The 27,909-nt window shown below is 58.7% G+C and overlaps 1 protein-coding gene across 2 annotated transcripts in view; it reads left to right on the top strand.

The window, feature by feature from the left end:
• The window catches only part of ITPK1 (inositol-tetrakisphosphate 1-kinase), a 136,316-nt gene extending 113,611 nt beyond the window's left edge, over window positions 1-22,705 (top strand). The window contains exons 5-11 of one of the 2 annotated variants that reach the window (XM_090271330.1): window positions 6,175-6,273; window positions 6,695-6,735; window positions 9,723-9,888; window positions 13,676-13,789; window positions 14,976-15,043; window positions 19,432-19,594; window positions 22,204-22,705. In XM_090271330.1, the coding sequence (XP_090127456.1) occupies window positions 6,175-6,273; window positions 6,695-6,735; window positions 9,723-9,888; window positions 13,676-13,789; window positions 14,976-15,043; window positions 19,432-19,594; window positions 22,204-22,541 (989 nt within the window). In that variant the 3' untranslated portion in view covers window positions 22,542-22,705. The remainder of the gene's footprint in view (window positions 1-6,174; window positions 6,274-6,694; window positions 6,736-9,722; window positions 9,889-13,675; window positions 13,790-14,975; window positions 15,044-19,431; window positions 19,595-22,203) is intronic. The other variant, XM_090271331.1, reaches the window with a different exon arrangement.
• Window positions 22,706-27,909: the final 5,204 nt, after the last annotated feature.

Raw genomic sequence — 27,909 nt, 5'->3', positions numbered from 1 at the left:
GGGCTGTTTCCGTTTCCCAGGGGCTGATGTTTCAGCTCTTAATGGAACACAGCCCACCATCTCACCAAAAAAAGCCTCTTTCCAGCTCCCATCCAGAAATAAAGACAGTAAATAAATAAGCAATAGCAGCCTGTTTTGAGGAACCAGAAATAGCCTCCCGGGCTCCCAGTGCTGCCTGTAGAGAGTCTTTATTCTGCCTCTATTTGGGGCAAAGAGCTGCTGGCGATGTTGCGAGTTTCCCATGGTTGAGCTGCAGGGACCGCTGCTGCCATGGTTTGTCACGTGGGACGGGCTGGGCTGGTGTGTCTGCTGCCACCAAGGCGCTGCAGGGCCTGGTGCCTTCACTGCCCTTCCCTCCCTCAGCCAGGTACCCTGCCTTCTGTCCAAAAGCTAGACTGATGTCACCATCCTCGTCTCAGGCTGGGTGCAGTCTGTGCATCCAGACAGCACCGTGTCCTTAAGCAGGGCCTTCACATAGACTGTCCCTCTGCTGGGAACATGCCTGCCCCGGACGCATGGCCCGTTTCCTTCCTCCTCCCGTGTCTTTGCTCAGTGAGACGCTGCCCGATTGCACCCCCACTTCCCCTGGCGCCCCTTGGGCTCCCCGTTCCATGCGTTGTGTTCCTGCCCACTCTGTCCAGCTGTCCATTTTGCCTGTTAGTAAATCAGTGTGGTGTATGTATCGTCTGGTCCCCGCACCTGGAATGTGGGCTCCGAGGACAGGGGCACCTGTGCTCCTCCGCTGCTGTGCTTCCAGCCCCCAGGATTTAGCGGAGGCCCAGCGCACTTCCTTGCCGGGCGGTCGCTGAAACACAGCAGCAGCAGTGGGTGTTCCTAACGGACGGTGATTTCACGGGTGCGTCAGGCTGGTTTGGGCTGTAAGTCACCGGGAAGTGGCTCAAGCAGGAAACACATCACGGTTTGCTGTCCTGGGGTCTGGAGAGGCGGCAGGCCCAGCGAGGGTCACAGGTCCCTTCCAGCCTCTGCCATGGGCTCAGGACTGCCTTTGCCCGAGGCTGGGTGACTGAGCTTGGACTGTGGGCCCTTCCTGGCAGCACAACCGGGTGGCCTCAGTCTCAGGCCCACCCCTGGAGCAGGAGTGGGGTCTGCAGCCAGGGGTGCCCGCTCCTCGCGGTGGTCAGCAAGCTCCAAATGAGGACGAAGGAAGAGGATGTGACAGTGTGCACGTGCCCCTCTGTCTTGGTGTACTTGGGCCTTTGCCACCTTGCTGGGTCTGCCCACCGCCCAGGCTGCTGCCTCACACCCCAGAACCTAAGATTTCGGAACGGCGGTGGTGTCTGACCCAACGCTGGGTGTGGCCTTTCACTGGCTGTCTTGCCTCCACGTTTCACTGGGACCCCTAGCATTTCTAGGGGAGTGCTCCCTGGTCCTCCTCTGATTTCGCCCTGGATCTGGTGGGATAGTGGGCATAGGGGGTGGGATTCTGCAGGTTTACGTAGCCCGGTGTCCCATGGCATGGTTCCTTTTTTCTCTTTTTTTTATTGATATAATTCAAGTACCATAAAATCCACCTTTTACAAGTATACATACAATTCCTTAGTTTCGAATATATTCGCAAAGTGGTACAACCATCACCACCATCTAATTGTGAACATTTTCATCGCTCCAAACAGAAACATACCCATCAGCAGTCACTCCTCGTCCCCCTGACACCCCCAGTCCCTGGCAGCCACCAGATCTGTGCTGTCTGTGATTTGCCTGTCCTGGACATTTCTGGTCATTGAAGTCGTACATTATGTGGCTTTTGTGACTGGCTTCCTTCACTCAGCACGTTTCCAAGGTTCATCTGTGGTGTAGCGTGTATTAGTACTTCATTCCTTTTTGTGGCTGAATTATATCTCCTTGTATGGATGGACCACATTTTGTTGATCCATTCATTAGTTGGTAGACATTTGGGTTGTTGCTACCCTCTGACTGTTGTGAACAATGTTTCTACGAACATTCCTGAACAGGTTTTCCTGTGGACACGTTTCCATTCTCCTGGTTATATGTCTAGAAGTGGAATGGCTGGGTCACGGTGTAACTATGTTTAACTGAGGAGCTGCCAGACTGTTTCCCAAAGCAGCTGCAGCCTCTGACGTTCCCACCAGCAATATCAACCCTTGTTATGTATGGTCTGTCTTTTTGACTACAGCCGTCCTAGGAGAGGTAAAGTAATCTCTCCTGTGGTTCTGATGTGCGTCTCCCTGATGGCAAGTGTGTCTGAGCATCTTCTCGTGTGCTCTCTTTGGCCTTTCATAGGTCTTATTTTTAGAATTGTCTATTTGAATCCTTTGCCCATTTTCAGTTGCGGTTGTCTTTTTATTACTGCTTTATTAATAATTTTTGTATACTTTGGACACTACTCAGCTATGTGATTTGCAGATATTTTCTCCATTCTGTGGGTTCTCTTTTCACTTTCTTGGTAGTGTCCTTTGAAGTACAAAAGGTTTTCATTTTTGATGACGTCAGATTTGTCTGTTTTCACTGTCGTTGCTTGCGCTTTTACTGTATAAAAACCACTGCCTCATACACGATCGTGAAGATTTAGATCCTATGTTTTTCTCTGAGAGTTTTACTGTCTTAGGTCTTATATCTAGATCATGATCCATTTTGAATCGATGTTTGTATCTGGTGTGAGGTAGGATTCCAACTATTTGTTTATTTATTTACAGTAGTCCCTCTCTATATCGCGGCCTCACTGTATTGCGGGATTTTTTACAATATTATATTTAATTATTTATCGCAGATTTTTCGCTATACTGCCGGTTTTTGCGGTACTGTATATGTATGTTGTTTAAGTTACGTAGGTTTAAGAGTGTAGAATAAGTGTAAGGTTCCTACTTCGCGGGGGCATCTGGAACGTAATACCCGCGGTAAGTGGGGGAACACTGTATTCATTTTTGCATGTGGGTATCCACTTGCCTTTGCACCATTTGTCGAAAAGACTATTTGTCCCCTTGTCTTGGCATCCTTGTGACAGGTCAGTTGACTGTAGATGTGTGGTCTATTTTTGGACTCTGAATTCAATTCCATTGATCTATTTGTCTGTCCTTGTGCCAGTATCATACTCTCTTGATTGCTAGTAGCTTTGTAGTAAGTTTTGAAATTGGCAAGTGTGAGTCCTCCGACTTTGTTCTTCTTTTTCAAGGTTGTTTCAGCTGCCTGGGTCCATTGCTTTTTCATATGAATTTTAGGATCACCTTGTCAATTCCTACACCAAGAAAGCTGGGAATTTGATGCGGATTGCATTGTGGGAGTATTGCCAGTTTAGTAATCTTAAATTTTCTCTCCACGAACATAGCTTGTCCTGTCATTTATTGAGGTCTTCTTTAATTTCTTTCAACAGTTTGATTTTTTTCAGTGTTTAAATATTTGTTAAATTTATTTCTAAGTTTTTTTTTTTTATGCTCCTGAAGTGTAATTATTTTCTTAATATCACATTTGGATTGTTCATTGCTAGGGTATAGAAATGCTTTTCTTGAATATTTACCTTGTATTCTCCAATCTTGCTGAACTCGTTTGTTAATTTTAACTGTTTCTGGTTTTTATGTATGAATTCCTTGGGATTTTCTTGATGCAAGATTGTGTTATCTGCAAACAGAGGCAGTGTTGCTCCTTCCTTTCCAGCCTGGGTCCTTCTTATTTCGTTTTCTTGCCGAGTTGCCCTGGCCGACACCTCCAGGGCAGGGCTGAGTACAAGTGGTGGGAGCGGCCGTCCTTATCTTGTTCCTGATCTTGGGGGGAGGATCCAGTCTCTCACCACAAGGAGGATGTTTCTGTGGGTTTTTGTGGGCGCCCTTTAATCAGATGGAGGACATTCCCTTCCATTCCTAGTTTGTTGAATGTTTGTATCGTGAGGGGGTGTTAGATTTTGCCAAGTGCTTTTCCTGCATCTGCTGACAGGATCGTGGGGCTTCCCTTCCCTTCTGTTCACATGGGACGGGCACTTTTCATGCCAATACATGGTCAGCGGCGCAGACTCGGGAGCCGGCTGCCCAGCTGTGGGCCCTGCAGGTACAGCACTGGCGGCATGGGGGACTTTGCCCCTCTGTGCCCCGTTTTCCTCATCTGGCAAATGCAGCCACTGCCTCATGGGGTTCTTGTGAGAGTCATTGAGACGCTTTGTAGACTGTGGGGAACAGTGTCTGACACATAATACGTGCGGCCTATTGAGGTGCCGGCCATCAGCAGTGACGTTATGTGAAAGTTTTGATGGGCCGGTGGGAGAAGACGTTGGAGCAGCCATTGCAAGGCAGATCTCAAAGCCAGGCTGAGTCACCTGCTCTGAAAAATCTGGTGGTGGGAAGTCTGGAAATGGCATAGGAGACAGCCTGCTTGCCTCCAGCAATCTCTGAATCTTCCCACGTGAGGGATGGGCTGAGGCGGCCGCTGCCGGGCCGGTGAGCGCCTGTCCTAAGCCTGCCCTGCAGTGTCTTGGCCTGTTCAGGCCTGAGTCACATCCGTCCCTTAGGGCTGGACTGCCGGCGGCAGTGAGCCCTCTGCAGTCGGGGACAGGTCTGCCCGCCCCTCCCCAGGGTTCGCACCCCGTCTCTGAATCTGGGCTGGGTAACGGCCCCGTCTGAGAGCCAGGATGCGTCCCCGCCCTGATTTCCCTCACCTGTCTTCCCCTGGCCTGCCGCGTGAGCTGGCTCTTTCATCCTGGCTCTGCTGTTGACCTTGGGCAGAGACTGCCTTCTAGGCCTCTGTTTCCACGCCGGGACACTGTCACACCCTTGAGGACTCAGTGAGTGCTTTGTGCGGAGTGCCTGCAGCACTGTTGGCCAGGGCTTGGCCAGCTCTGACTCCAGGCCACCTGCCTGGGGTCCCTCAGAAGCTCTGCAACCCCGAAACCTGCCCACCCTCTTGCCTACTTGGAGTTTGGACGTTTTGGGGTGGGGGGACAAGGAGAGACGTTAAAACACTTCTAATGTGCTCTGTGTGATTCTTGGCCTTCGCTTTTATTGAGTTACGTGAGGCTGCACCTTAGCTTGGGTTAACACACTGACCTCCTAGCCAGACAAGTCGCTGGAAGCGGTGGGAAACTTTGGTTCGTTTCCCAAGTTTGTGTCTGGGGGGGTACCCCCGCCCCACTAACGCTCAGCTCTTCTCGGCCCCCGTGCCCAGAAGTACAGGGTGGTCTCGCCTCCTGAGGCGCTGGTGGTCTCATCCGGGAAGGGCACTGGACGAGAAGTAGTAATAACACACCGGCAGTGTAACTTAACACTCGGGACACAGAGCTGGAATACACTTGTTACGCCGCAGTTTGCCTTCACTCAGAGCCCGGCCCCGGCCGGAGGTGTCCTAGTGAACAGGGCAGGCTCCACTCCCAGAGCTTTGCCAAAAACCACGTGCCTAGAATCCACTGGGTTGGGTGTCCAGCTCAGGAGAGCCCAGGGGTCCCAGGTGAGAAGGGAGGCTGGGGGGGGGCAGGGCTGGGGGGCGCAGGGCGGGGTGGGGGCTGGAGGAGGGCGGCGGTGTGCTTGAGGCAGCTGGGAAGCAAGGCCGAGCAGGCCTCTCCTGGTGAGAGGGTCAGGAGCCCCGCCATGTCTTCTGCCTTCCGTTAGGCGGTGAGGGGCGGAGGGCTGGCCTCACGGGGTCGGGGGGTGGGCTGCGCAGGCCCGGGCACACCCGCCCATCTCCCGGCCCTGGCTTTATCCTCAGGGTTATTTTGTAGACGTTGTGCTAGGCGGTGCTGGGAGCTCAGTGTGCAGCCTCGGTCCTGTGATTATTGTTAAGCCGACGCAGCATGTGGTGGGGAAAACCCTTTAATGAGCCAGAAAACTGTTCGTAGTCGATGGAGTGAAAACTCGGGTGGTGCAGCAGCGTCTTGGTGTAGAAGCTCCACGTGTTCACGTCCGTGTGCCTGAGTTAGGGCTAAGGAGGTGGGGGCAGTGTGTGTCGTTTTTACTCTTCCTGGATCTCTGGTGGTACAATTAATTATGTTAGTTTTATAATGAAAGAAATGTTATTAGACGGTGTAATTTTGAAATATGCTGTTCTGTGTGTGTGTGTGTGTGTGTGTGTGTGTTCACACATGACTGGAGTTTGGGGCATCAGACTGGGAGAGCAGGGGCTTTGAGGGGGGCCCCTGAGGGGTGGGTCTGTTCCAGGAATCGGGCTCCGGGTGGCTAGCGGGGAGGCGTGCTGACTGGGTGTCCCTTCTGTCCACAGATGACAGGATCTGCTCGCCACCCTTCATGGAGCTCACGAGCCTGTGCGGGGACGACACCATGCGGCTCCTGGAGAAGAACGGCCTGGCCTTCCCATTCAGTGCGTGTCAGCCCCGGGGCTCCGCGGGTGGGCGGGTGGGGTGGGTTGTGGGCCTGATGGGGCTGTCTGTGGCCCCCTGGCTTTAAACTTTTAGAGGGCGGGTAAAGGCCTCTGCCAGAGAGGGCATGGCCCTGGGTATCCGTCATCCGTGTCACACGCCCACCCCGTGAGACACACACACAGTGGAAGTGGGTCCTCGGGTGGTGTGGACAGAAAAGGTGCCCTTTGGCCCAGGTCACTCTGAGTGCAGGCGCTGGCCACTGCTGAGTCAGCGTGTCGTCCCCCCCCGCCCCCCCCCATCTGCCCTCTCCCCCGAGGGCCCCGTGAGTTTGGAGGCTCTCCCTGCACCTGCCAGGTGGGGCTCTGTGGACAAACGCCCCGCTGATGCCTCTCTGCTTTTCTCTCCCCCCCCAACCCGCAGTTTGCAAAACCAGAGTGGCCCACGGCACCAACTCGCATGAGGTGAGTGGAAGGTTCGGTGGCGGACACCGTCCCCCAGGCCCTGCGAGGGGCTGTGGGCTGCGTCCCGCACCTGTTGCTCCCACTCCCTGTCCTGCTTCTGGTGGCTTCGTGTCCTCTCTCCAACCTTGCCCCTGTGCCTGTCCTTGTCGCCAAGGCCAGGATGGGTGTCCAGCCGCCGAGTGAGCCCGTGTGAGTCACACTCCAGTCTGACCCTGGCATTCCACCCTCCGGTCCGTCAGTGTCATCGCTCCCTGGCTGGCTGGTTGTGCCAGGCCCTGGGCTGGGCCCGCCTCATGCTGCGGACTGAAAAGATCTCATCGCTGCCCACAAGCATGGCCAGTCCTGCTAAATTAGAGAGGGAGACGGAGGAGGGAAGGGCACCCCACCTGCACCCTCTCACCCATTCCTTATTCCCCAGCGGTCATTCCTGACCCCATCTCTGGTGCCAGGGGAAGGGTGCTGAAGATGGGAGTCCCAGCCCCACGTGGGAGACAGAGTGCCCGAGGCAGACAGCCCCAGGGCATGCAGTGCAGGGGACATGTGAGGAGGCCTTTGGGGGCACGAGGAGTGGGGGCTCCAATGAGCCTTTGCTGCCCTCACCATCCTCAGGAGCCACCCCAGGATCATAGCCTCCAGCCCTCCCCGCTCCCTCGCATCTGGAACCCACAGGGGCCCAGTCTGGAGGCCTCTTTGTTAGGCGCAGGGAGGGGGGGGGTAGGGCGCTGGGCAGTAGGTGTTTGTGCCCCAGAGAAGACCCCCCGGGAGAGCCTGGCCCTGGTAACCCTGCCACAGAAACGCTTCCCGAGACCCTGTGGCTGACCACAGGTGACCCTGGCAGCAGTGCCCTTTCTCTCCGGCATGTATTTGTGGGGAAATGTCTATAAACAGAACCTTGGCTGTATGCGTGGTACGTGCCGTGATGGGGGCTGCGAGGCCACGGGGCACCTCTGCTCGTGGAAGGGAACGTGGGGGCAGGAAATAGTGGCCTGCTGCAAAGGGCAGCTGTCTCCGAAGGTCGGGAGCCCTCGCGGAGCCTCCCCCGTCCAAGCCTGCCTGGGCCCCGTGCCAGGCCCCGGGGTGGAGCAGGAAAGGCTCAGTGCAGCCAGATGGTGTCCCCAGAGCCCACGCTGTCCTCGGCCTGCCTGCCAGCCCCCCACCTGGCCCTTTCCACCACCGCGCGGCTCCTCCGCGTGTCAGGGGCGCGGGGATGGAAGGGTGCGCACGGTCCTGTGTGCTCAGACCGGCCCGATCAGCTCAGGTCGGCCTGCGGGGGGCAGGCACGCTGCCAGGCCCGGCCCTGGGCACGGCCAGCTCTCCGAGGTCTGTCCCACGCTTGTAACTGGGGCTCTGATGGCGATCGTGACGCACGGGACAGATGCTGCGTGTGCTGCTGGGGGCCCAGCACAGGAGGTGTTTGGTGCCCCTGCTGGGTCATCGCAGGAGGGGCCGTGGTTCGGGATCAGACCCTCAGGGATGGGGCCACTGCCTCCGGGGAGGCCCTCACCCCGCTCTAGCCCTCGGTGTGCTCTTCAGGCAGGGGCTCCTCTCCCCCTGGGTGGGTGGTCTGGTGTGTTGGAGACGCCACGGGGCTCAAGTGCCCTGTGGGCCGCCTGCCTCCTGGGAGGTTCTCGCCTTAGAGGGCGTCTCTGTCCTGGTGTCCTGTCCACAGCCTGAGCCTGGGGGCCGGGCGGGGCAGGCTCCTCGCCTCACCGGGGCGCCTGGGGATGTGGAGGCAGCGAGGAGGGCCCCCCGCTTGTGAACCCTCAGCCTCCGGAGGACCCCTCTGTGCACGTGATCGGTGTGTTCACAAGACTGTTTGGTTTTGGGTTTTGTGTTTCAGCCAAGGCAAGCACACAGGTTGGTTCCACAGTGGCATACCCCCCACTTGTTTTTAAACCACTGAGCCAAAAAGCTCAAAGTGCCCACCCCGCACCCCGAACCTGTCCCATGGTGGGTGATGCTGCCGTGCAGGTGACAAAAAAATGGAGCTTCAGTCGGGCAAGTCCTTGCCGGCACAGCACTGGGAGTGCGGGAGCCGGGACCGGAACCCACGCCGGGCCTGGATCTCCACTCTGGCCCCCTCCAACGGAGACCAGCACAACGGGTGGCGTCCCGTGACAGTTGCCGTGAGGGGTGGCGGCGGGGCAGGCGGCCAGCTGTCCGGGCTGGTATCCCCTCTCAGCAACCTCTGGCACCTGGCACCCCCTTCTGGGGCCTGAGGGATTAGCTGTGGCCCCGGCACTGGGCTGGCTCAAGCAGGCCCCGGGCAGACCGGGCCTCAGCCAAAGCAGAGTGGCTTTCTCTGGCTGTCCCTCTGCCCTCCCTCCCTCCCTGTCCCCTACCAGACCCTCCCCTCGGAGACCTTTGTCCCCAGAGGAGTCAGGGGTCGGGGGCAGCATGCTTCTGTTTCTTAAGCATCAGTGGGGCTTAGTACATCGGAGGGCAGGGCTGTGTATCGGGCAGACCCAGTCCCAGTCTAGGCTGTCGCTCTGCAACCAGACACTGAGCTTCTCTGCTTCCTCAGAGGCGCATTGTGAGGGTGACAGCAGGTGACTCACACAGTGTGAGGACGGGCCTGGTGTGCGTGCTCAGTAAGGGGCAGCCCTGGTCATTATCCGGGCTCTGACCCCGGGCCTCCTGACCCCCGTTCCGCAGCCTTCTGTGTGCTGCCTCCGCTCCCTGGCCTTTGTGGAGGATCCTCAAAGGACGTCATTAGCACGCGGCCGGGGTCCCCTTCCCTGGGCTGCAGTGTGAGCATGGAGTCCTGTGGTATAGCCGGCCCAGCCTGGCATGCAGGGTTTGCACACACCCCACCTCCCCGCCTGCAGTGGCTCGATCCCCAGGGGCTGGGTCCCACTCCACTCGCCCTGCTTGAGGCTCTTCCTGGGGAGTCCTCGCGCCGCAGGGCAGAGACAGGCCCTGGTGGCGGTGGCGGTGGCAGGCGAGGCACCCCTGTGTGCCGACAGCCCTGCCCCCTGTCTCCCCAGATGGCCATCGTGTTCAACCGGGAGGGCCTGAGCGCCATCCAGCCGCCCTGCGTGGTCCAGAACTTCATCAACCACAATGCCGTCCTGTACAAAGTGTTCGTGGTCGGCGAGTCCTACACGGTGGTCCAGAGGCCCTCACTCAAGAACTTCTCGGCGGGCACATCAGGTAACCAAACCTCGCACCTTCTCGGGAGGCCCCGTGCTCAGGCGCCCGCCTTGGGCAGCCCCAGCCCCTGGCCCTGAGCACTGACCCTGCGGCCTGTGTTGTCTCTGGAGGGGGGAGGTGATGATCGGAAGGTTGAGCGAACTGTACCCTGTGGGTAAGGGATCTGGCGCCTCTCAGGTGTCACCCGGCAGTGGCACTGGCAGGGTGCTACCATCATTTGGGGCATCTGAGGGGGCTTCTAGGGAGACTGGCGGCTGCACTCTTCTTCAGCTGCTCACCTGACACCCGCTGACCCTTGGCCATTTCAACAAGTGACACCAGGATAAGGATCTGGTGGCACTGGGGCAGCTCAAGAGACTGTCCCAGTGGTTCTGAAGGCACCTCCGAGGCAAGCTACGGAAACCTCTGGAACGGGGCAGCATCCGTGGAATAAGCGTGGCTTTCCAAGGGGCCCCTTGGAGGGCCTCGGACGGCCTTGGCATGGTTTGCTCAGGCATGCTGTGCGCGGGCCCCTGCCGGGGAAACCCGCCAGCACTCGTGCAGCGCCCAGGCTGCGTTCTCTCCGTCAGAGCAGACAGCTGGGTCTCCCTGAAACCCCTCTGCTGGTCCTGCCTGTCACAGCCCACTCGGTGGCTCCGGGCCAGTCTCTTGAATGAAGCCCAGCTGTTCTTGTTAGCCGTTCTTCCCGTTAGCGCAGCACAGAGAGCAGACACTTCGGAAAGGTCTCCCCAGTGCAGGTGCTTCCCAGCCTGGCCTGGGCTCCGGGGCTCGAGGCAGTTTTCAGGGTTCAGGACATCCTGGCCTCACCCTGGTCCCAGCCCCCACCCACTGGGATGGGATGACCTGGGTGTGGGCCGACAGGTGTGTGCAGCGGTCCTTTTGTATGGGACTGTATACACTCAAGAGGCATTCTTATAAATTGTGGGCTGCAGGGGCTGATATTTTTTGAAAATCCTCTTTATTATTTTTCTTTTTTAAAATATTTTTATTTATTTTTAGAGAAAGGAGAAGGGAGGGGGAGAGAAAGACCTAAGTGTTGTTGCCTCTCACGCGCCCCCAAACTGGGGACCCAGCCCACAACCCAGGCAGGTGCCCTGACTGGGAATCAAACCAGCGACCCTTTGGTTCACAAGCCAGTGCTCAATCCATTGAGCTACACCAGCCAGGGCTATTTTTCTTATTTTTAAAAAATACATGCTTTTAAGTTTTTGGAAACGGTATTATATTAAGAGTAATTATACCTTATGTAGTGTTCCCTCTTTTTCTTCTTTTGAACAAAATCACTCCATCTTTCAAAGAAGTTTATCACAATTGCCTTCCTTTCCACACAGAAAGTGTTCCCTGTTTTCTCCTGGTTGCGAAGCGCTGGGCCAGTGTCTGACGCGGTGCGGGCTCGGTGTCCCGTGTCCTAGGACGAGGGCTCCATGTCTGCGTGTCTCCGTGGCCACCTCCCAGTTGCCAGTGTGCCGTGAAAAGCAGGCTGGGCCAAATGGAGGAGCAGATGAATGCGCTGAGCTGGCGGAGAGGCAGGCGTTCGCTGTGCTGAGGCCACCTGAGTAACTTCCAGCATGTCCGTCATTGTCCCCAAAGCCGATTCTGGGTCCGCTGTCTTTGGGGCGTCGCCCAGGGAACTGGCGTGGACTTTGTTCTTTTCCACGCGTGTTGTCTTTCGGGAGCAGCTCAGCCTGATGACAGCCCTTTAAGCTGGACCGATTGACAGGGAGCCTTGGGCCTCTGGGCTCTTTGCTGCCCCCACTCCCGCTGTCTGGTTCCCGTTGCCCAGTGTGGTGGCCCCCGGCCTCCCCTGTGATGCTGGGAACAGTTGAGCAGGACTCTCCAGGACGTGGGGTGGAGGGGACACTGCCCTTCCCTCCATAGCTGTCCTGCTCTTGGATTCTCAGGTGCACTTTGGTGTTTACGTTGTAACGTCTCTGAAGTTGGTTGTGCCCCACAGCCAGTGGCACCTTGGGGGCTGCATTGGCTGGAACTGAAGTCAGGTTCTTACGCAGGGAGTTGACATTGGCTAGCGCCAGCCACCAGGAACACTTCCATTCTCTGCCTGTGGTTCACAGTCTTGGGGAGACTTCTCCCCCTCTCCACCTCTTCTGCTCTTCCTCCTGCGCAGAGAATGTATTTCCTGTTTCCCTGATTGTGGACACAGTGCCTTGATTATGCTGTCCATCCCGGGCCTTTTCCCTTGGCGGGGCGGTGGGGGCGGTAGAAAAGCAAGGTACCACTTAGCCCATAGAGGGGTCAGCAGGCTTTTTTCTGCAAAAGGGCAGCTCCATCATGGTTCTCGAACGATGCCGCTGAAGTGTGAAAGCACCGTAGACCCTCTGTAAATGAATGGTCATGTTCCATTAAACTTTATTCATAAATGCAGGTGGCCGGCCACGTTGGGCCTGCAGTCTGTAGTTTGCTCATCTCTCACCTAGAGTTTCTGAGGTTTGATTAACGCCATATTTCCTAGAACCTGCCGTGCACCCAGCCCTGGGCGAGGCACCCAGCAGGGAACTAGTCAGCCACGTGTCTTGTCCTCACGTACTTACATTTTAGTTAGAGAAACCGCACACTGGGAAAGAGAGAAAGAAAGGACTAATGGTGGCACCGGACGAGAGGGTCCCGGGACACCACTGGCTGAGGGGAGCTGCTTGGACAGGGCAGTCAGGGCTGGCCCCCCTGCAGAGGTGACAAGTACATGGGAACTGTAACAAGACCTGGGCCACCATCTGCAGCTCTGTGACATACCTCCACCCCGTCCCCCAGAGAAGGACATGAAGATGAAGCAAAAGGGGCTAAGAAAATGTGGCCGTAGGTCACAGCTGCACTGTTGAGTTACAGGATGTTTGAGAACTAATCTTGTCATTTACTCTTTCTTATTTTGTGACTTGGGGACAGAAACACCTGCATCCCTCTCATTGCCCCCCCCCGCCCCCGCAGGGAGGTGGGCTGGCTCTGCGCAGGGCTCTCTGTCTCGGGAACAGTGGATGGGGCCCCAGCTGTTGCTGCGATCGCAGTGCGAGGGCCTGGCCAGACCCATTTTTAGAGGGACTGGGTATCTTACAGCTGCCCAAAGAACTGGCGCCGAGGGTCACTGACCCCTTCTGGCCCGTCTCAGCTTCCCACAGTCTCCTCAGTTAGCAGCTTCCAGCCGTTCCCCTCCCCCCACCCCTGCTCAGGCTGCTCTCCGGGAGGACCTGAGCAGAGGGCCACTCTCCCTGCCCTGTTATGAATAGTCCTTGGGCCAGGGCCCCAGGACAAGTTAACCAGGAGGAGGAACATGTCCCGTTTGAAACTGACCACACTTTGGATCAGTCTACATGCCATAAGGAGCCGTTGGGTGACGTGGTCTGTCCAGTTGAATGGGCACTGGGCAGGCCCTCCAAGTGCTCCTCTCCTTCCCATCTTGGCGTAGCTAAGTGCCCATGACGTGCCTGTGGTCCCTGCCGGCTTGCCAGTCTCCCCAAACTTGTGTCCATCTGCTCTGGGTGGTCCTCTTCCCCCTCGGCCTGCTCTGCTGTCCTGCCTCCTGCCCTTGGACACCCATGGGGTGGGTGGGAGGTGCCCTGAGCTCAGTGGGGCTGGGCCAGGCTAGGGTGCAGGGTGAGCAGGTGGGCAGTGCCTGCAGAAGGCCGGATGCCCATCCCAGCAGCCCGAGCCCCACTCCAGCCTCTGGCCCATGGGACTGTCCATCCCCAAGGCTCCCTCTTCTCGACTGTCAGTGCGTAGGAGTAGAGATCAGGGGAGCCGCTTGGGACAAGTCCCGCAGGGTGTTTATTCTCCCCAGGACCATCTCTCATGCCCCTGGTCCGGACCGGCTCTGGTTGGAGCGACAGGAGGACTGTCGGGCACACCGGGGCGGCCAGGGGCCTGTGTACCTCGCTAGCAGGAAGGACGCCAGGTACCTCTCAGCGCCTGCCTGCTGGGCCTCCGTCCAGATCACTTCCTCATGCATGGTTGTGCATCGCCATAGTCCTGGAGCCGGTGGGAGCCGTGGGCAGCCTCAGTGGGGGCCCTCAGCCTGGGCCCTGGTACCCGATGGTGCTCAGCCTTCCTGTCCTGCGTTCAGGGCCTGGATCCTAGTGACACTGGGGCACAGAGGCCACATGGTGACTTGTGGCCCATGCCGTGCTTGGGGGTTCATGGGTGGTGATGGGCAGCCTTTTCCGGAACCTGGCCCAAGGCTCGTGGTTGTGCGATTCTGGTGTTCATGTGCCCCCTCTTCCAAGTGCTCAAGAACATGCTTCTGACTGGCCGACCGACCTTCCTTCCTTCTCCAAGGGATGAATAAAGATCCCACCTCGCCGCTCTTGGGATCGGTCTGCCAGTCTCGGTGCCCCCGTGGGATTGAAGGGCGTGGCGTGCAGTGGAGATGGGCGCAGATCGGGGGCATAAGGAGTGGTGGGAGTGGAGGGCATTTCAGGGGTCTGTGCCAGCTTCCCAAGCCAAACGGGGTGCCGTAGGGATGTTCCCTATGGAAATCCACGTTCTGAGTTCCTATTTTTTCCCAAATAGCTGGGAAACAGCAGAACCCATTGTATGTTAAACATTCACACGCCGATGGCAGCCTGGCTGTTTCTCAGGTGCTACCGGAAAAGGGGTTCCAGGGGCCGATCCCGGCAGGGGCTGGGGGGGCTGGTGAAATGGTGTTCCTGGACCTCTTCACCCCGGGCCTTTGATACGCAGGGACGCAGCCACAGCCGGGCCCCTCCCTGATGCCATGTCCAGAAGACACGCGACACACTCCGGGAAAGGGGCCTTAGACATTGGGGAAAACCAGGTCTAATGCTGGACAGTGGTGGCAGTGGCGGGCTCATTAAGGCACTCATTTTTATTATACGTGGGCAGGAAATTTGAAACAGGAGCCCCGAGTGGGCGTGTGTCTGTCTGTGGTGTAGTGTCTCCTTGGGGTGGAGGTGCCACGCTCGCTGGGGCCCCAGGTGGCTGCGGCGGGACGCTTAGCCTGAAGGCCCTTGAGACCACCGTCACTTGTGGATGGGGTGGTGCTGCCCCCTGGTGTCGGGCAGTGGCGTCACCATCCCTTCTTCCGGCTTCTAACTGGCTTCTCCCTGTGTTTGCTTCTTCAGACCGTGAGTCCATCTTCTTCAACAGCCACAACGTCTCCAAGCCGGAGTCGTCATCGGTCCTGACTGAGGTATGTCCCTCCCGCCGTGGGGGCCTGTGAGAGCCTGCTGTGGGTGTGCCCTTGGCTGTGGGTCCCAGGGCTGAGCTCTCCAATGGGGCTGGGTGGTTGGGACCCAAGGAGGTTGCAAAGGCCCCTCTTGCTTGCTTGCTGCCGGCCTTCGTACAGGTGACTTCCAGGCCATGCCTGCACACCACTGGGTTATTCCCGATGGAAGACCATCTGACTCTTCTCCCTGCATGAGGAGATCCCCCCAGTCAGGAGGAACTTAATAAAAGGGGTGGGAAGCAGGGCCACCTCCTGTTACCCCCTTGTGCATGTGAGTCCTGGAAGTGTGACGGGCCTGCTGTTACTGCTGGGCGCGCTGGGCTGCTTCGCGGCAGGTGGTGAGCTCGGGCTGCTCAGAGGGTGTCGCTGTGTATCCCAGTCCCTCTTGGGCACCCTGTGTCATCGCAGCCAGGCCCTGAACCAGCCTTGAAGGGGCGGGGTGACCCCGCTTCCCCGAGGGGCAAGGCTGTGCTCAGCGAGCCTGAGGAGCCTCTCTGAGCTCACAGGGCTGTTCACTCAGGGCAGGGCAGGCTGATCCCAGAGCTGGGTCTTCCGGGAGCTTAGGGCTGTTGATCTCACTGGAGACTGTGAAGCAGACATTTAAAAATTGCCACAGGGCCACCCTCTGCCATCCCTCCAAGTCCAGGAAGCCAAGAAGTCTCTGCCGCCACTTCCTTTGAACCGGGGGCCCTCTGTTGGGTCTCCTGCTCCCCTGAGTCCCTGCCATCCTGACTATTCTGGGAGGATTTGCCTGTGTCCCCTTCCCTGTCCTGGGCTGGCCCACCAACAAGATCCAGACCCACGCCTTTCTGTTCCCTGGCAGGGCCTGAGCGTGCCTTGCTGCTGCCGCCTGCCCCAGCCCGGCCGCCTGTCCATTTCTCATTTGTTTCTGGTTCCTTCGAGGAGCCAGCTGTGTGCTGAGGGTTTGACAGAGCACAGCTGTGGACAGGGTCCTGGAGGGGACACCAGCGTCCTTCAAGATGTTTATCGTTGTTCTCCCAGGAACAAGTTTCACTGAGGAGGCTTGCGGTAACAAGCAGGTTTTCAACAGTGCAGTACCTCTTGGTGCCTGGCTGTGCACATTGTAAGATGTAAATGGTCTGTGCAAGAAAGAGTTGTTTTATTTTTTTGTTTTTAAAGAAAAAGGGTTTTCTGGTTTCCTATGTTTCAGATCCCTGAGGCAAGCCCAGTTCCACAGGGCCCTTCCCTGTGAGGCTGGCCAACATTGCTCGGGCAGGGCGGAGGGCTTTCCACAGACCTCCGAGAGGCTGTCCCTGCTGATCCTTTACACCACGTATAGGACTAGTGGCCGCTGGGGCTGTTAACTGAGGCCAGAGGGTCCCTGTGAGGGCCATAAGCAGAGTGGTGACCCACCCAAAAGTGACCTCTGTCACTCAGCCTGTTTCTTGATCTGTAAAATGGGAGAGTCAGCCTAGAGATATTCCAGGGCCTGCCTGCCATTGTCTCCTCGTCCCCCAGCTTGTGACGGCCGTGCAGGAACCCCCAGGATGGCAAAGGGTGATGCAGTCGGCCGTCCCCTTTCCATTCAGAAGATAAGCCTCTCCTGCACTCTGCAGGCTGGTGGCACTGAGAGCTCTGTTCCCGACACGCCCCTGGCCCCGCTGCCCCCAGAGGCCCTCTACCCACTTCTCGGTCTCCTGCAGGGAGCCCTGCCCTGGCCTTGAAGCCCTGCTTCATCCACAGCTGGGTGCCCAAGGGTGGACCCAGCTCCCACCCCGAGCTTGCAGGCCCTGAATAGGGTGTCGGCTGAGAATGTAGACGCTGACTGGACTCTGCCTGGGGTCTGACCTGAGCTCCACTACATTCCAGCTGTGTGGTCCTGGGAGAGCCACGCTGCCTCTCTGAGCTCAGTGTCTCCATCCTGCTCTGCAAGGTGGCGGCGGGCTCAGGGGGCTCCAGGACGGTGCCAGGTGTGCAGTGGCGCCATGACAGACGCGCACATGACACCGCTCACGTCCTCCATCACGGCCTTGTTTGCCGGAAAGTCTCCCTACTGATCCTGCCCATCGACAGAATCTCCATGCCTTTAGCTTGTCCTGGGTGGACTTGATTTCAGATCATCAAAGGGCTGCAGAAGGATTTCTGAAATTCCTTAGCTGAGCCGAGAAAGTGCTTTTGTGAACAGTGTGTCATGAGACTTCGTACCCATGCAGCAGCGGAGCCCCCGTGGCTGCCGGGCCTGGGCTGTGAGCCTTGTCCGTTAGCTCCCTGGATCCCACCGCAGTCCCGCAGCGTGTCGGTGTCTCTGCCACCCCACTTGCTGGGGTGAGAAAGCGAGGCACGGGGGGTCCCTGATGGCTCAGAGCTGCAGCGGGCAGGACCAGCGGCCGAGCTGCCGCGTTGGGCTGAGCCCACCTCCTCCCTGGTGAGAGTGGCACGTGCCTGTCACAGCCCCCTAGAGAGAGTGTCCCCTGCAGTGTGCCAGGACAGCAGGGTCCGGGCGTGAAGGGCCCTGCCTTTTGTGCAGAGCCAGCAGAGGGAGGAGGTTCACCTGGAAGCGTAGATGCTGCCCTCGGGGGCGGTGTCCCCGCTCTGCACGAGTTTGGAAGTTTTGCGTGTGCGCTGCAGCTTCCTGTGCTGTCGACTGTTTGGCCTTGGTACCCAGGGCTCTGTCCCCAGCCCTCCTGACCCAGCCTCCCTTTTTTTTTTTTAAGATTGTATTTATTTATTTTTAGAGAGAAGGGAAGGGAGGGAGAGAGATACATCAATGTGTGAGAGAAACATCTATCAGTTGCCTCTTTCAGTCTGCCAGTGGGGACCTAACCTGAAACCCAGGCATGTGCCCTGATCGGGAATTGAACCGGTGACCTTTCAGTTTGTGGGATGACACTCAGCCCACTGAGCCACATCAGTCAGGGCCAGCCTCACTTTTTAAAGTTAACAAGTCAGTGGCATCAAGTACATTTACCGTGTTGTACGATCACCCCCTCTGTCTACTTCCAAACCGTTTTCATCGCCCTGAAAGGAAGCCCGGTCTCCATTTAGCAGCCCTTCCCTATGTCCCCTCCCCACTCCCCCTGGCAACCACATACCGGCTTCTTGTCTGTGAACTTACCTCTTCTGGACCTTTCGTATTAAGGGAATCACACGCTATGTGAGCTGCTGTGTCGGGCCTTTTCACTTCGCCTAACGTGTCAAGGTTCATCCACGGTGCAGCGTCGCGTGACTGAATAATAATCCTCCGTTGTGTGGCCGGCACAGCCTGTTTCTCTGTTCACCTGTTGATGGACATTTCGTTTGTGTCCACCTCTGGCTCTCTGCGTAATGCTGCTCTTAGAGTCGGCATACAAACACCTGCTTCCAGATCTTTTGGGGACACACATAGGAGTGGAATTGCTAGGTCACATGGTAATTCTGTGTTTAACATTTTGACCCAGCTTCGCTTTTTTTTCTGATAAATCAGTCCCCCTTCTTCCCCTTTGGCCCCTGAGCCCACAGTCCTTAGGATCCCAGCGTTTATTGAGCCCGTCCTGTGAGCCCTGTTGTGGCTTAGAGGTGACACAGGCCGTCCCTGCCCCCGAGCTCAGGTGAGCACCTCCTCTCAGCCAGGCTCATGCTGTCCCCACCACATCAGTGACCTCGTGGTTTCTCCCAGTGACTAGAGTGGAAGCCACACTGGCCCTGTTTCACAGATGATCAGCCTGAGGCCCCGAAAGGCCAAGTCCTTTTCCCTAAGACCACAGAGCTAGGAAGTGACTGTCGGGGTTCAAGTCCGGATCCCTCTGATCTGAATCCTCCCCAGTGCAGCCTTGCACCTCCCTGGAGGCCTGGGGCAGAAAAGTGGTAGTTGTGGGAGAGAGGACAGCCCATGAGCGCCATGGAAGCTTTACTGGGAGTGAACTCGGAGCCAAGGGTCTGGTGGGAGCAGCCTCTTTGGGGAAGCTTCAGCCTTTGCTTCCAGCGTGCCTTGCCTGGTGCCTTTCTCCTTCCCAAATCTTCCCCTGCTTGAAGGTCTAGTTCAGGCTTCCCACCTCATCAAGTCTTCCTGGTTCCACAGCGGACTATCTCCTTCTTCCTGCTAAGACGTCTGCACCTTAGTACAAATCCAGCCCTAGACACTTGTGGTGTGTGGCCCTGACCCTTTCTGAGCATCAGCTTCCCAGTGTGTAAGATGCTGGTAGTGACGCATACCCCCCTCCTCCCAGGTTGTTACAGGACAGACGGGTAACGGGCACCGGACCCCTGGGACCTGCCCAGCAGGCAGCATTTCAGAAATGGCCATGCTGGTGCTGACTGGGGCGGGGTCTGTCCTGCCTCCTGGGCCAAGGGCCTGTGTGGTGTGGCCTCCCACCCCTGGTCTGACCGCTGTGCGTGTGTGTATGTGTCGGCAGCTGGACAAGATTGAGGGCGTGTTCGGGCGGCCAAGTGACGAGGTCATCCGGGAGCTCTCGCGGGCCCTGCGGCAGGCGCTGGGCGTGTCGCTGTTCGGGATTGACATCATCATCAACAACCAGACGGGGCAGCACGCTGTCATCGACATCAACGCCTTCCCAGGTGAGCGGCAGGTGACGGCGGCCTCCGTGCCTCGCTGGCGGTGCGGCCTCGGGCGTGAATGCAGCCCCTGCTGGTGGGCTGCGGGGTGTGGCGAGGAGCAAGGTCAGCTGTGTGCATCCAGCCGGGGAGCGCGCGCAGTGGGCCTGCAGACACGTGTTCTGTCACCCTCCTCTCCTGACCCTGTGCCGTCAGTCAGTGTTAGCCGTCACCGGCCAGATCTCAGCCAGTCCCGGAGGCCCGTGTGGACTTAAAGAGCTAAAAGGACGGGGAGGGAACACAAGCCTCACAGGCTGCGTGTAGGGCACTGAGCCCCCAGAGAGGGAGACGCTGTCCCGGGTCACAGTGTAGCTGGTGGCAGGGCTGTGCTCCTTTTCCTCCCCACAGCTGCGGCGCGTGCCCTGCTGGCTGCTAGAGCCCTCGGGGTGCACGTGCTGAGCCCCTGGGCCTGCTGGGTGCCTCTTTGGCCCCACCTCAGCGAGGGGCTCGGCGGGACTGTGTGGGGGTGTTGCCAGGGCGCAAGGAAGCCCGTATGTGCAAGGAGGGCTCACTCCCGGGGCTTCAGGCCCTGGCTGGCTGCCTTGGGGGCCGTGGGGGTCCAGTAGCACCCCCATCTGTGGGGGGCCGATGCTTCAGGTGTTGTCGGCACCTGCCAGTCCAGCCTGCCCCGAGAGCTTGATTCACAGCACCGTCCTTACCAATGGGGACGTGAAGGCTGGGCGCTGGACGACTTGTCCAAAGTCACCTGGCAACCAAGTCACCTGTACTCCTGACCACAAGGGCTTCCTGCCTCTGAGCTCCTGGAGGGCGCTGTCTCCCGTGTTCACTTCTGCACGGCGGGAACAGCGTGCCCCTTGCAGAGACAGGAGATGGTGTTTGCACAGCCCTGCCCGAGCTGGGGCCTCGCGGTGCTGTTTCGCCTCTCAGCTGGCGCGCTGGGGGCCCAGAGCGGCCTGCGTGGCTTCAGGCCAGGTCTCCCAGACCTGTGGGCCTTCCTCGGCCTCCTGTCCGCCCTCAGGCCTCCGTCCCTGCTGGGCAGTGCGCACACCCTGCGCTGGGCTTCCAGGCCTCACCTGGGGACAGCAGCGCGGTTGCTGAGGGAACGGCCGACGTTCCCTGGTGTTGGCCTGACTTGGCTCCAGCTTTCCTCCCCATTTGTGTCCCTTCCGTGGAAACCCAGCAGCGCACCTGCTGGTGGCTCCCGAGGGGCCGAGTCCGCTCTGCCCTCCCCCACCAACCTCCAGGGCCGAGAGAAGCCCAGGCCTAGGGTGGGGTGCCCAGCACCACGTGGTATTCAAGGCACAGGTGCACCTAAAGGGTGTTGTGTCCTCGTCTGTGAAGTAGGCTCATCCTGGGCCCGGACTGGGGCTTCGAACCTGGATGAACAGCGGCTGAGCACGCCATCACCATCTTCATCTTCACGGTGAAGTCACACGTCAGCTCTTGATGGTTCTTTCTTTGGGGCCATCACTTAACTCTTGTTTCTGCCTCTGTGAAATGGGGACAGAACTGCGAAGTTCCGCGAGGGGGTGTGGGGCCCATGGAAGCACTGTGCGGGCCGGCTCCTTACCCGCTCTTATTCTTTCTGTGGGCGCCGCTGCTGCCCCCCCCCCGCCCCCCCAGTCTCGGGCTCCCTTGAAGCCACAGCAGCGCTGTCTGCTGAATGAGTGAGGCAGCCCCGCCCTCTCTGCGCTTGGCAGGCTCCTCTGCAAGGTCGCGCACCCTACCCCCCGCACCCCCCGTTCTCGCCGTGGCGGGGGGGGGCAGGCTGTGGGCCATGTGGGGGGCCCCTCTGAGCAGCACACTGGTCTTCAGGGACCCGCTTCCTGCCCTGACCCTTGTCCCTGCAGCCATGTGCCTGGCCTTATCCTGCCCGATCGGCTTAGGAAGCTGCAGGCCCCTGGCCCCTGTCGCATGTCTTTGGAAACAGTTTTAGGGAGTCAGCAAAATCCTCGCCCTGGATTCTCGTTCTGCTCGGCGGTGGCTCCCCAAGACTCACGTGCTGACCTTTGCATTTGCTTCTGTGGTGGGAGAGGCAGGCCTTGCGGTTTCTGTTCAGGAGACTGGGACCGGCTTTGTTAGGTGTCAGTCGGAAGTGCTCAGTCTTTGGCCCCTGGGCTTGGATGCTCAGAGTGTACGGCCCATGCAATAGCCCACAGATATTTGGGGGTGAGGACTCAGTTCTGGGAGCAGCTACTATGGATCAGGCACCACCCATGTTCCAGCGCCCAGGTCGTGCTCCCAGGAGCCTCCCAGGGGTCCTCAGCTGACATACGAGGATGCTGACGCCCCCGCGTGGTGGAAAGGGGTGTGAGGAGGGTGGGCCTTTGTGCTGCCACCTCCAGCTGTGCCGTGTGGTTAAATGAGTCCCTGAAGCCGGGCCCAGGAGGGACAGGGTTGCAGGGCGCTTTGTCCTCAGTTCCTGTTCTGCCACGTCGCACTCTGGGGCAGCAAGTTCAGGGGCCAGCCCCTTGTGGCCACGCACTCCTGGGTTGAGTCGGGCTGCCTAGCCCCGATCAGCCCCCTGATCTCCTGCGCCCCCCTCTCCCTCCATGCCTACGGCCGGTCCCCAGTCCCCCACGGCTAAGCGCCTCTGTCTCTCCCTCCCCCAGGCTACGAGGGCGTGAGCGAGTTCTTCACGGACCTCCTGAACCACATCGCCACCGTCCTGCAGGGCCAGAGCGCAGCCCCGGCCGCCGCGGGGGACGCGGCCCCGCTGAGGCACAGCAGGCTCCTGGCGGGCGAGCGGACGTGCAGCGCCAGCCCCGGCTGCTGCAGCAGCATGATGGGCCAGGACCCGCCCTGGACGGCGGAGGCCGATGCGGGCGGCGTGGGTGCGAGCGGTGCCGCCAAGCTGCCGCACCAGAGACTTGGCTGCACGGCCGCCGTGTCGCCCAGCTTCCAGCAGCATTGCGTGGCCTCCCTGGCCACCAAGGCTTCCTCCCAGTAGCCCCGGAGCCCGGGACCCAGGGGGCGACGGGGCGTCTGAGCACAGCCGCGGGGCACACGGCTCCCAGTGGTGACCTCCTACTAAGAATTCCCAACGGTCTGATTTTTTTTGTTCAAATTTTTAACCTGATTTTCTGATGTCATTATCTGAATGAAGGGTTGGGGGGGGGGCGATGGAAAAGAACCCCAGTCAGTGGTCCAGCCTCATGGGAAAGGGACGTCCTGCCTCACTCCTGCTGTGCAGATCTCACTGAGTTGACACACACGTGTGTTTTCAACACTAGGTCTGAGTGTGAGCAGTGGTGTGTGTATGTGTGTGTGCGCACCATGTCTTGGTCTTGATGGCTGCTGTGGACCAGGCCTTGGGGACCCTGGAGGGGGTCGCCCTTGCTGAGGCTGCTGGCGCTGACAGAGCAAGCGGACGCTTCCCCTTTTCCGTCTTGTCTCCAAGGCCCAGCCCCGGGCTGCCCCCCACGGGTTCCCCTGCTGCTGGCCCCCCCCGCAGTGTCAGGAGGAGGGGGTCTGAAACCCCATCAGGTGTGCAGCTGCCTTTCCCGGGATCACAGGCCCAGACGGCGAGAGGCTGCAGCTACCGTTTCCTTGGGCGGTTCCGGCAGCGGGGCTGGGCTGCTGCCGCCTGCTTCCCTCTCCAGAAGGGGAGGGGAAGGAAGATGCCCAGGGGAAGCCAAGGCCCTGGGTCCACTGCCTCCCTCCACGGCCAGCTCCCTAGAGTACCCCCAGCCCCTCACCACATGCCCCGTGCAGCCCTGCGCAGGGCCTCCCTCCTTGACCAAGCGCTGCTGCTCGTGGGGACCGGAGGAGGCTGCCGGGTTGGGGGCCCCCAGGCCGATCCCTCCTGTGCCAAGGATTTGTGCCATGACTGTGGGCAGATCATTCCGAGAGTCGCCGGGCCTTCGTGTCTTTGGTTGAGACCAGAACTCTGAAGGGCGGGCTGGACGCCCCCGCCCCTGCGACGCAGCCTGCCTTTTCGAGAAGCCAGCCTGGATGAGCCTCCCCTTGGCACCGAGGCAGTTTGGGTCCTCACCCCAGGCAGGCAGAAGCTGCCCATGCTCCTCCGTCCTGTGCACACCCTCCTGTCCCGCCCTTGCCCAGTGGCCCGGGCCCCCTCCTGTATTCACTGCAAGCCCCAAGCACTGAGCCGGCCAAGGGCGAGGTAACAGCAGCCCCAGAGGGGAGGAAGCACGGTGGCCTTCCCCACTTAGAGTCACCCCAGCCTCTGCTGGCAGCTCACAGGTCACCAGCTGGTTGTCACAACCCGTGATCCAGGCAGTCTGGAAAGCCCCCTCCTCACAAAGGGTCAGTGAGGGGCTTTGCTGTCCTAGGACAAGGTGAGCACTGGGAGAGGGACAGAGGACCCCTGAGCATGCTCTTGGGTCTTAGTACCAGTGGCCTTTGGGAAAGAGGAAAAGGCCTCTGGGTTGTCCTGTGCAGTCCGAGGAGGGCGGCCGGGAAAGGCTGCTGAGCTCAGGCCCGGCTCAGGGTGGGAGTGGCTGCCCTCTGCCCTGGGGTGAGGGGAACACGCCATCAGGATGGCCCAGCTGACAAACGCGTTTACACGACTCGAGTGTTGAACCCCGATTGTAATGTCTGTACGTCGCCTTTCCCCAGCGGACCCGGAGCCCCGGGCAGCCGGGAAGCGCGACCAGCCTCTTGCACTGCTTGTCTCCAAAATAAACTACTGAGATCAAACCCATTTCACCTGCGTTTACGCGATGTTGCCGGAAGTGTCATTCTCCCTGTCTTCTAATAAAATGGCTTCACCTTTTTGAATGAAATTCCAATCCCAATTTGCCTCAAGAGCAGGTGGGGGATGCAGTGTGACCCCTGATGCCAGGCCAGGACCCCGGCCATATCGTGTTCCTGTGTAATTGATGTCACCCCCAGCGTCCTGTGTAATTGATGTCACCCCCAGCGTCATGCATATTAAGTGTCCAGGCCCCAGGTAACACGTAACTTCCTGTGGCGTGGCCTCAACATGAACATGGTAATTGATGTTTCAGAGACTGGAAACCAAGGGGGCGGTTCAGCTTCATAAAGGCAGGGGAGCGCCGGCAGGTGTGGCTCAGTGGACTGAGTGCTGGCCTGCGAACCAAAGGGTCATCAGTGCAATTCCCAGTCAGGGCACAGGCCTGGGTTGCGGGCCGGGTCCCCAGTTGGGGGCATCTGAGAGGCAACAACGTTGGTGTTTCTCCCCTTTTTCTCCCTCCCTTTCTCTCTTTAAATAAATAAAAAATTTAGAGGCAAGGGAGCAGCCAAGCATGTAGGGGCTCGTGACCACCATGCAGCACACAGTGGCAATTTCTGAAGGGGTTTGGGGAGTAGTGCAGGAGAGGGACTGAGCAGTGGTGAAAGTCATGCCCCCCACATGTCACTGGTGTGCACACTGACACCGTCCATGCAGTGGCTTCCCCTGAGGCTTCATTGTCACTGACCTCTCTACCAGTTGGTGGGCACGTTGGGGTCTGTGGCCCTGCAGCACCTGACGATCAGCAGGGCCACATTTTGGCTGAGGCCTCGGGTAGGTTCAGAAGGTCCCGGGGAGTCCCTGCCCTGGGCCGAGTTCTGTTTGCAGACGTTCGGTTGTGTAACAATGGGTTCCATGAACAGCCTCAGCTCAGTGCCGCCGGGAGGAGGAGCCCTAACGTTGGCATCGTGGGGTGTGCGGGTTTGCAGGACGTGGTGGGCTGGGCTGCGGCAGGCAGACCCTGCCGAGGCCCTGAGGGGTCAGCAGGGAGTCCTTTCAGCGGGTCGGCCTGCGTCTTTGAGCCCATCGCTGAAGGAGAAAACCTTGAGAAAGTTTCCTCTTTACCGTCACGGAAGGTTGAAGAGCCCTGGCAGGAAGCTGTGGCTTTCACGCCGGCTGGGAAAAGCTGCCGTTGTCCTAGCCTGCGAGACTGGCCCTCGGCTCCGGCCTCACACTGAGTGGCTTCGCTCGCGTCCCTGGGTCTGCATCTGCTCTGCTCTGTGCCCTAGAATCTGATCCTGCGCCCGGTGAGATCCCTGCAGCCCCGCTCCCTTCTTGGGTCAGGGCTCAAGGGCCCTGGGCTGCAGAGACCTTGCGCTGAGAGCTGGCTGTCCTGCGGGGGCCTGGCCCCTCCCTCACGGCACCGCGGAACTGAAGTGCGTGGATCCCTTCCAGAGTGCTGGGCTTCTCCCTCCTCGATCAGCGTGGCCATGCCCTGAGTCAGTCTAAGGTGCTGCAGCCTTCAGACAGGCAATTTCCCCAGCGGTCCTCCTCTTCGTGGCGAAGGGTCCGCGCCTGTGCCCCTTTTCTGCACAGCATTGCTGTTATGATCTTGGGACACCCCTAAACACACATGTGCTGCTAGGGGAGGAGCTAACTTGCGGAACCACCTGAGCCCTGGTCCTTCCGTTCTGACCACTGGGGCCCACTGGACCACCAGGGACTTTCTCCAGGAATGGTTGCATTTTTCTCTTTACGTCCGGGGTTGTCCATGACCGGGTGGCTTGGAGGGACTGTCCCTTTGCCGCAGCCTGACCTCTTCCAGGGGTCAGGCCCCTCTGAAGCTCATTCTATCTCGACAGGCTTTGTGTGTAGTGGTTTTGCCACCACCTCGGGGCGGGGGTGTGTGTTCTGGTTTTAGTGCCGACACCTGTGCTCTGTGGCAGGTGCTAACGCTCCCACCCCGTTCGCCAGCAGCGCTGGCCAGACTTAGTGTCTATACGTGTACGTGATATTTATATGAGTATGTATAGTAGATATAAAGGCGTGGCTTCTGTACAAACGAGAACCTTCGTCCACCGGCTCTGCTGAATTGGTTGCGTGTCTTCTGCGGGATTGCCATTGCGGCAGTGCAGGTGGCCCGTCTCTGGGATGGGCTGTTTCAGGGACACAGTGACCCACTTGCTAATTAGTCTTGGTAATGAATGTTTGATACTTGACCAACTAGTGGGAAATAGCGTTGCGCTCGTTTCTGTCACTGTTGGGGGTGGAGGGCAAACCTCTCTGAGACGTGAAGAACTAACACCTGTAGCGGAAGCTTCTTGGAGGGTTTCCCTCTGTGCTTAGGAGGACAGGTGTCGGAGGCAGCAGGCACCCCCTGCGACTTGCCAAGACCCCTCAGATGACATGTCATCATAGTGGCTTCTGCTCCCGGCTGTCTGGGCCTCTCAAGCCCCCACTATGATCTGGTGAGGAGACAGCGAGTATTAACACCACCTTACAGATGAGGAAACCGAGGCTCCGAGAGAACCAGAAATGCTTGCCTAGGCTCCCCAGCTGGGCTGGGTATTCCAACTCCAGTCTGATGTCACACCCCACATTCTGGGCAGTGGTTTCTTGAAGTCAGGGCTTGTCCCACGTACCTGTGAGCCCAGGTCTGCCGGGCCCGAAACAGCCACGCACAAATGTTTGCTGAACGACTGAGCAGCCCTGATACTCTGCAGCCCCGCTGCCGGTCCAGGGCACCAGCCCAGTCCATCATGATGTGTAACCCTACCATCCCCACAGTGCCGTGTTTCGGGCATCACCCCTGCCTGTGACTTGAATGAATCATTTCACCTTTTGAGCCTCAGTTTCCTTATTCTCAAAGCTGAGACTGAGACCTGCCGTGCTCTAGTGGATGGTTAAACGTGCAAGGTCTTCAGATGCCCCAGATTCCTTCGCACGACAGGTCTGAGGGGATGTCAGACTCGTCCGAGGGCCCTGTGGCCTCGGCGGCAGCACTGTCCAGGGCTGTCTGGGCCTCTCACCAGCACCACGGAGAGCAGCAGCTGTTTCCCTAGCTCACGTGTGGTTGGGAAATGGGGGCAAGGAAGGAACCGGGGAGTCCCTTTGCATGTGTTATTTATTCCCTGTGCATTTGGAAGGTGTTGGCATCCCATTATACAGAGGATGAGAAAACTATGCTCAGAGGCGCCAAGCCCTCACCCCAGGTCCCCTGGCTAGGAAGCTGCCCAGAAAAGAGCGGCCCCAGAGGGCCTGAGCAGCCCCTGTCCCCTCTCCAGAATTCAGCCCATCCCACCGCACTGAGTCAAGAGGAGGGGTTGTTCAAAGAAACAGAAGAGCCCACAGCAGATTTATTTTTCCTTCGATAAAGTTTGTACAGAAAACATTACAGTCAGGAGTTCTCAGCTCCCACCAAAAGGTCGGGAGTTATCGTAGTTGTGCCCAATGGCTCTGGTGTGGAAGGGAAACTTCTAGAAAGCTTCCTGTGCTCAGAGAGAGGATCATCATTTAGTCGTAGGGGTCTGCCCTGCAGAGGGGCACACTGGGGTCAAGAGCAGGAGGAAAGGAGCATAGAGATCACAGGGTGGCCTGGGCGAGGGCAGGCGGGGGCCACCTCCCTACCGGGAGCAGCGTGCAGGGCGGCTGGCCTGGCCCCGCA

Source organism: Furipterus horrens, unplaced genomic scaffold (assembly GCF_987537825.1).
Source record: "Furipterus horrens unplaced genomic scaffold, mFurHor1.1.pri manual_scaffold_3, whole genome shotgun sequence".
NCBI classification, from domain to species: domain Eukaryota; kingdom Metazoa; phylum Chordata; class Mammalia; order Chiroptera; family Furipteridae; genus Furipterus; species Furipterus horrens.
This window is presented reverse-complemented; position numbering and strand designations above follow the sequence as displayed.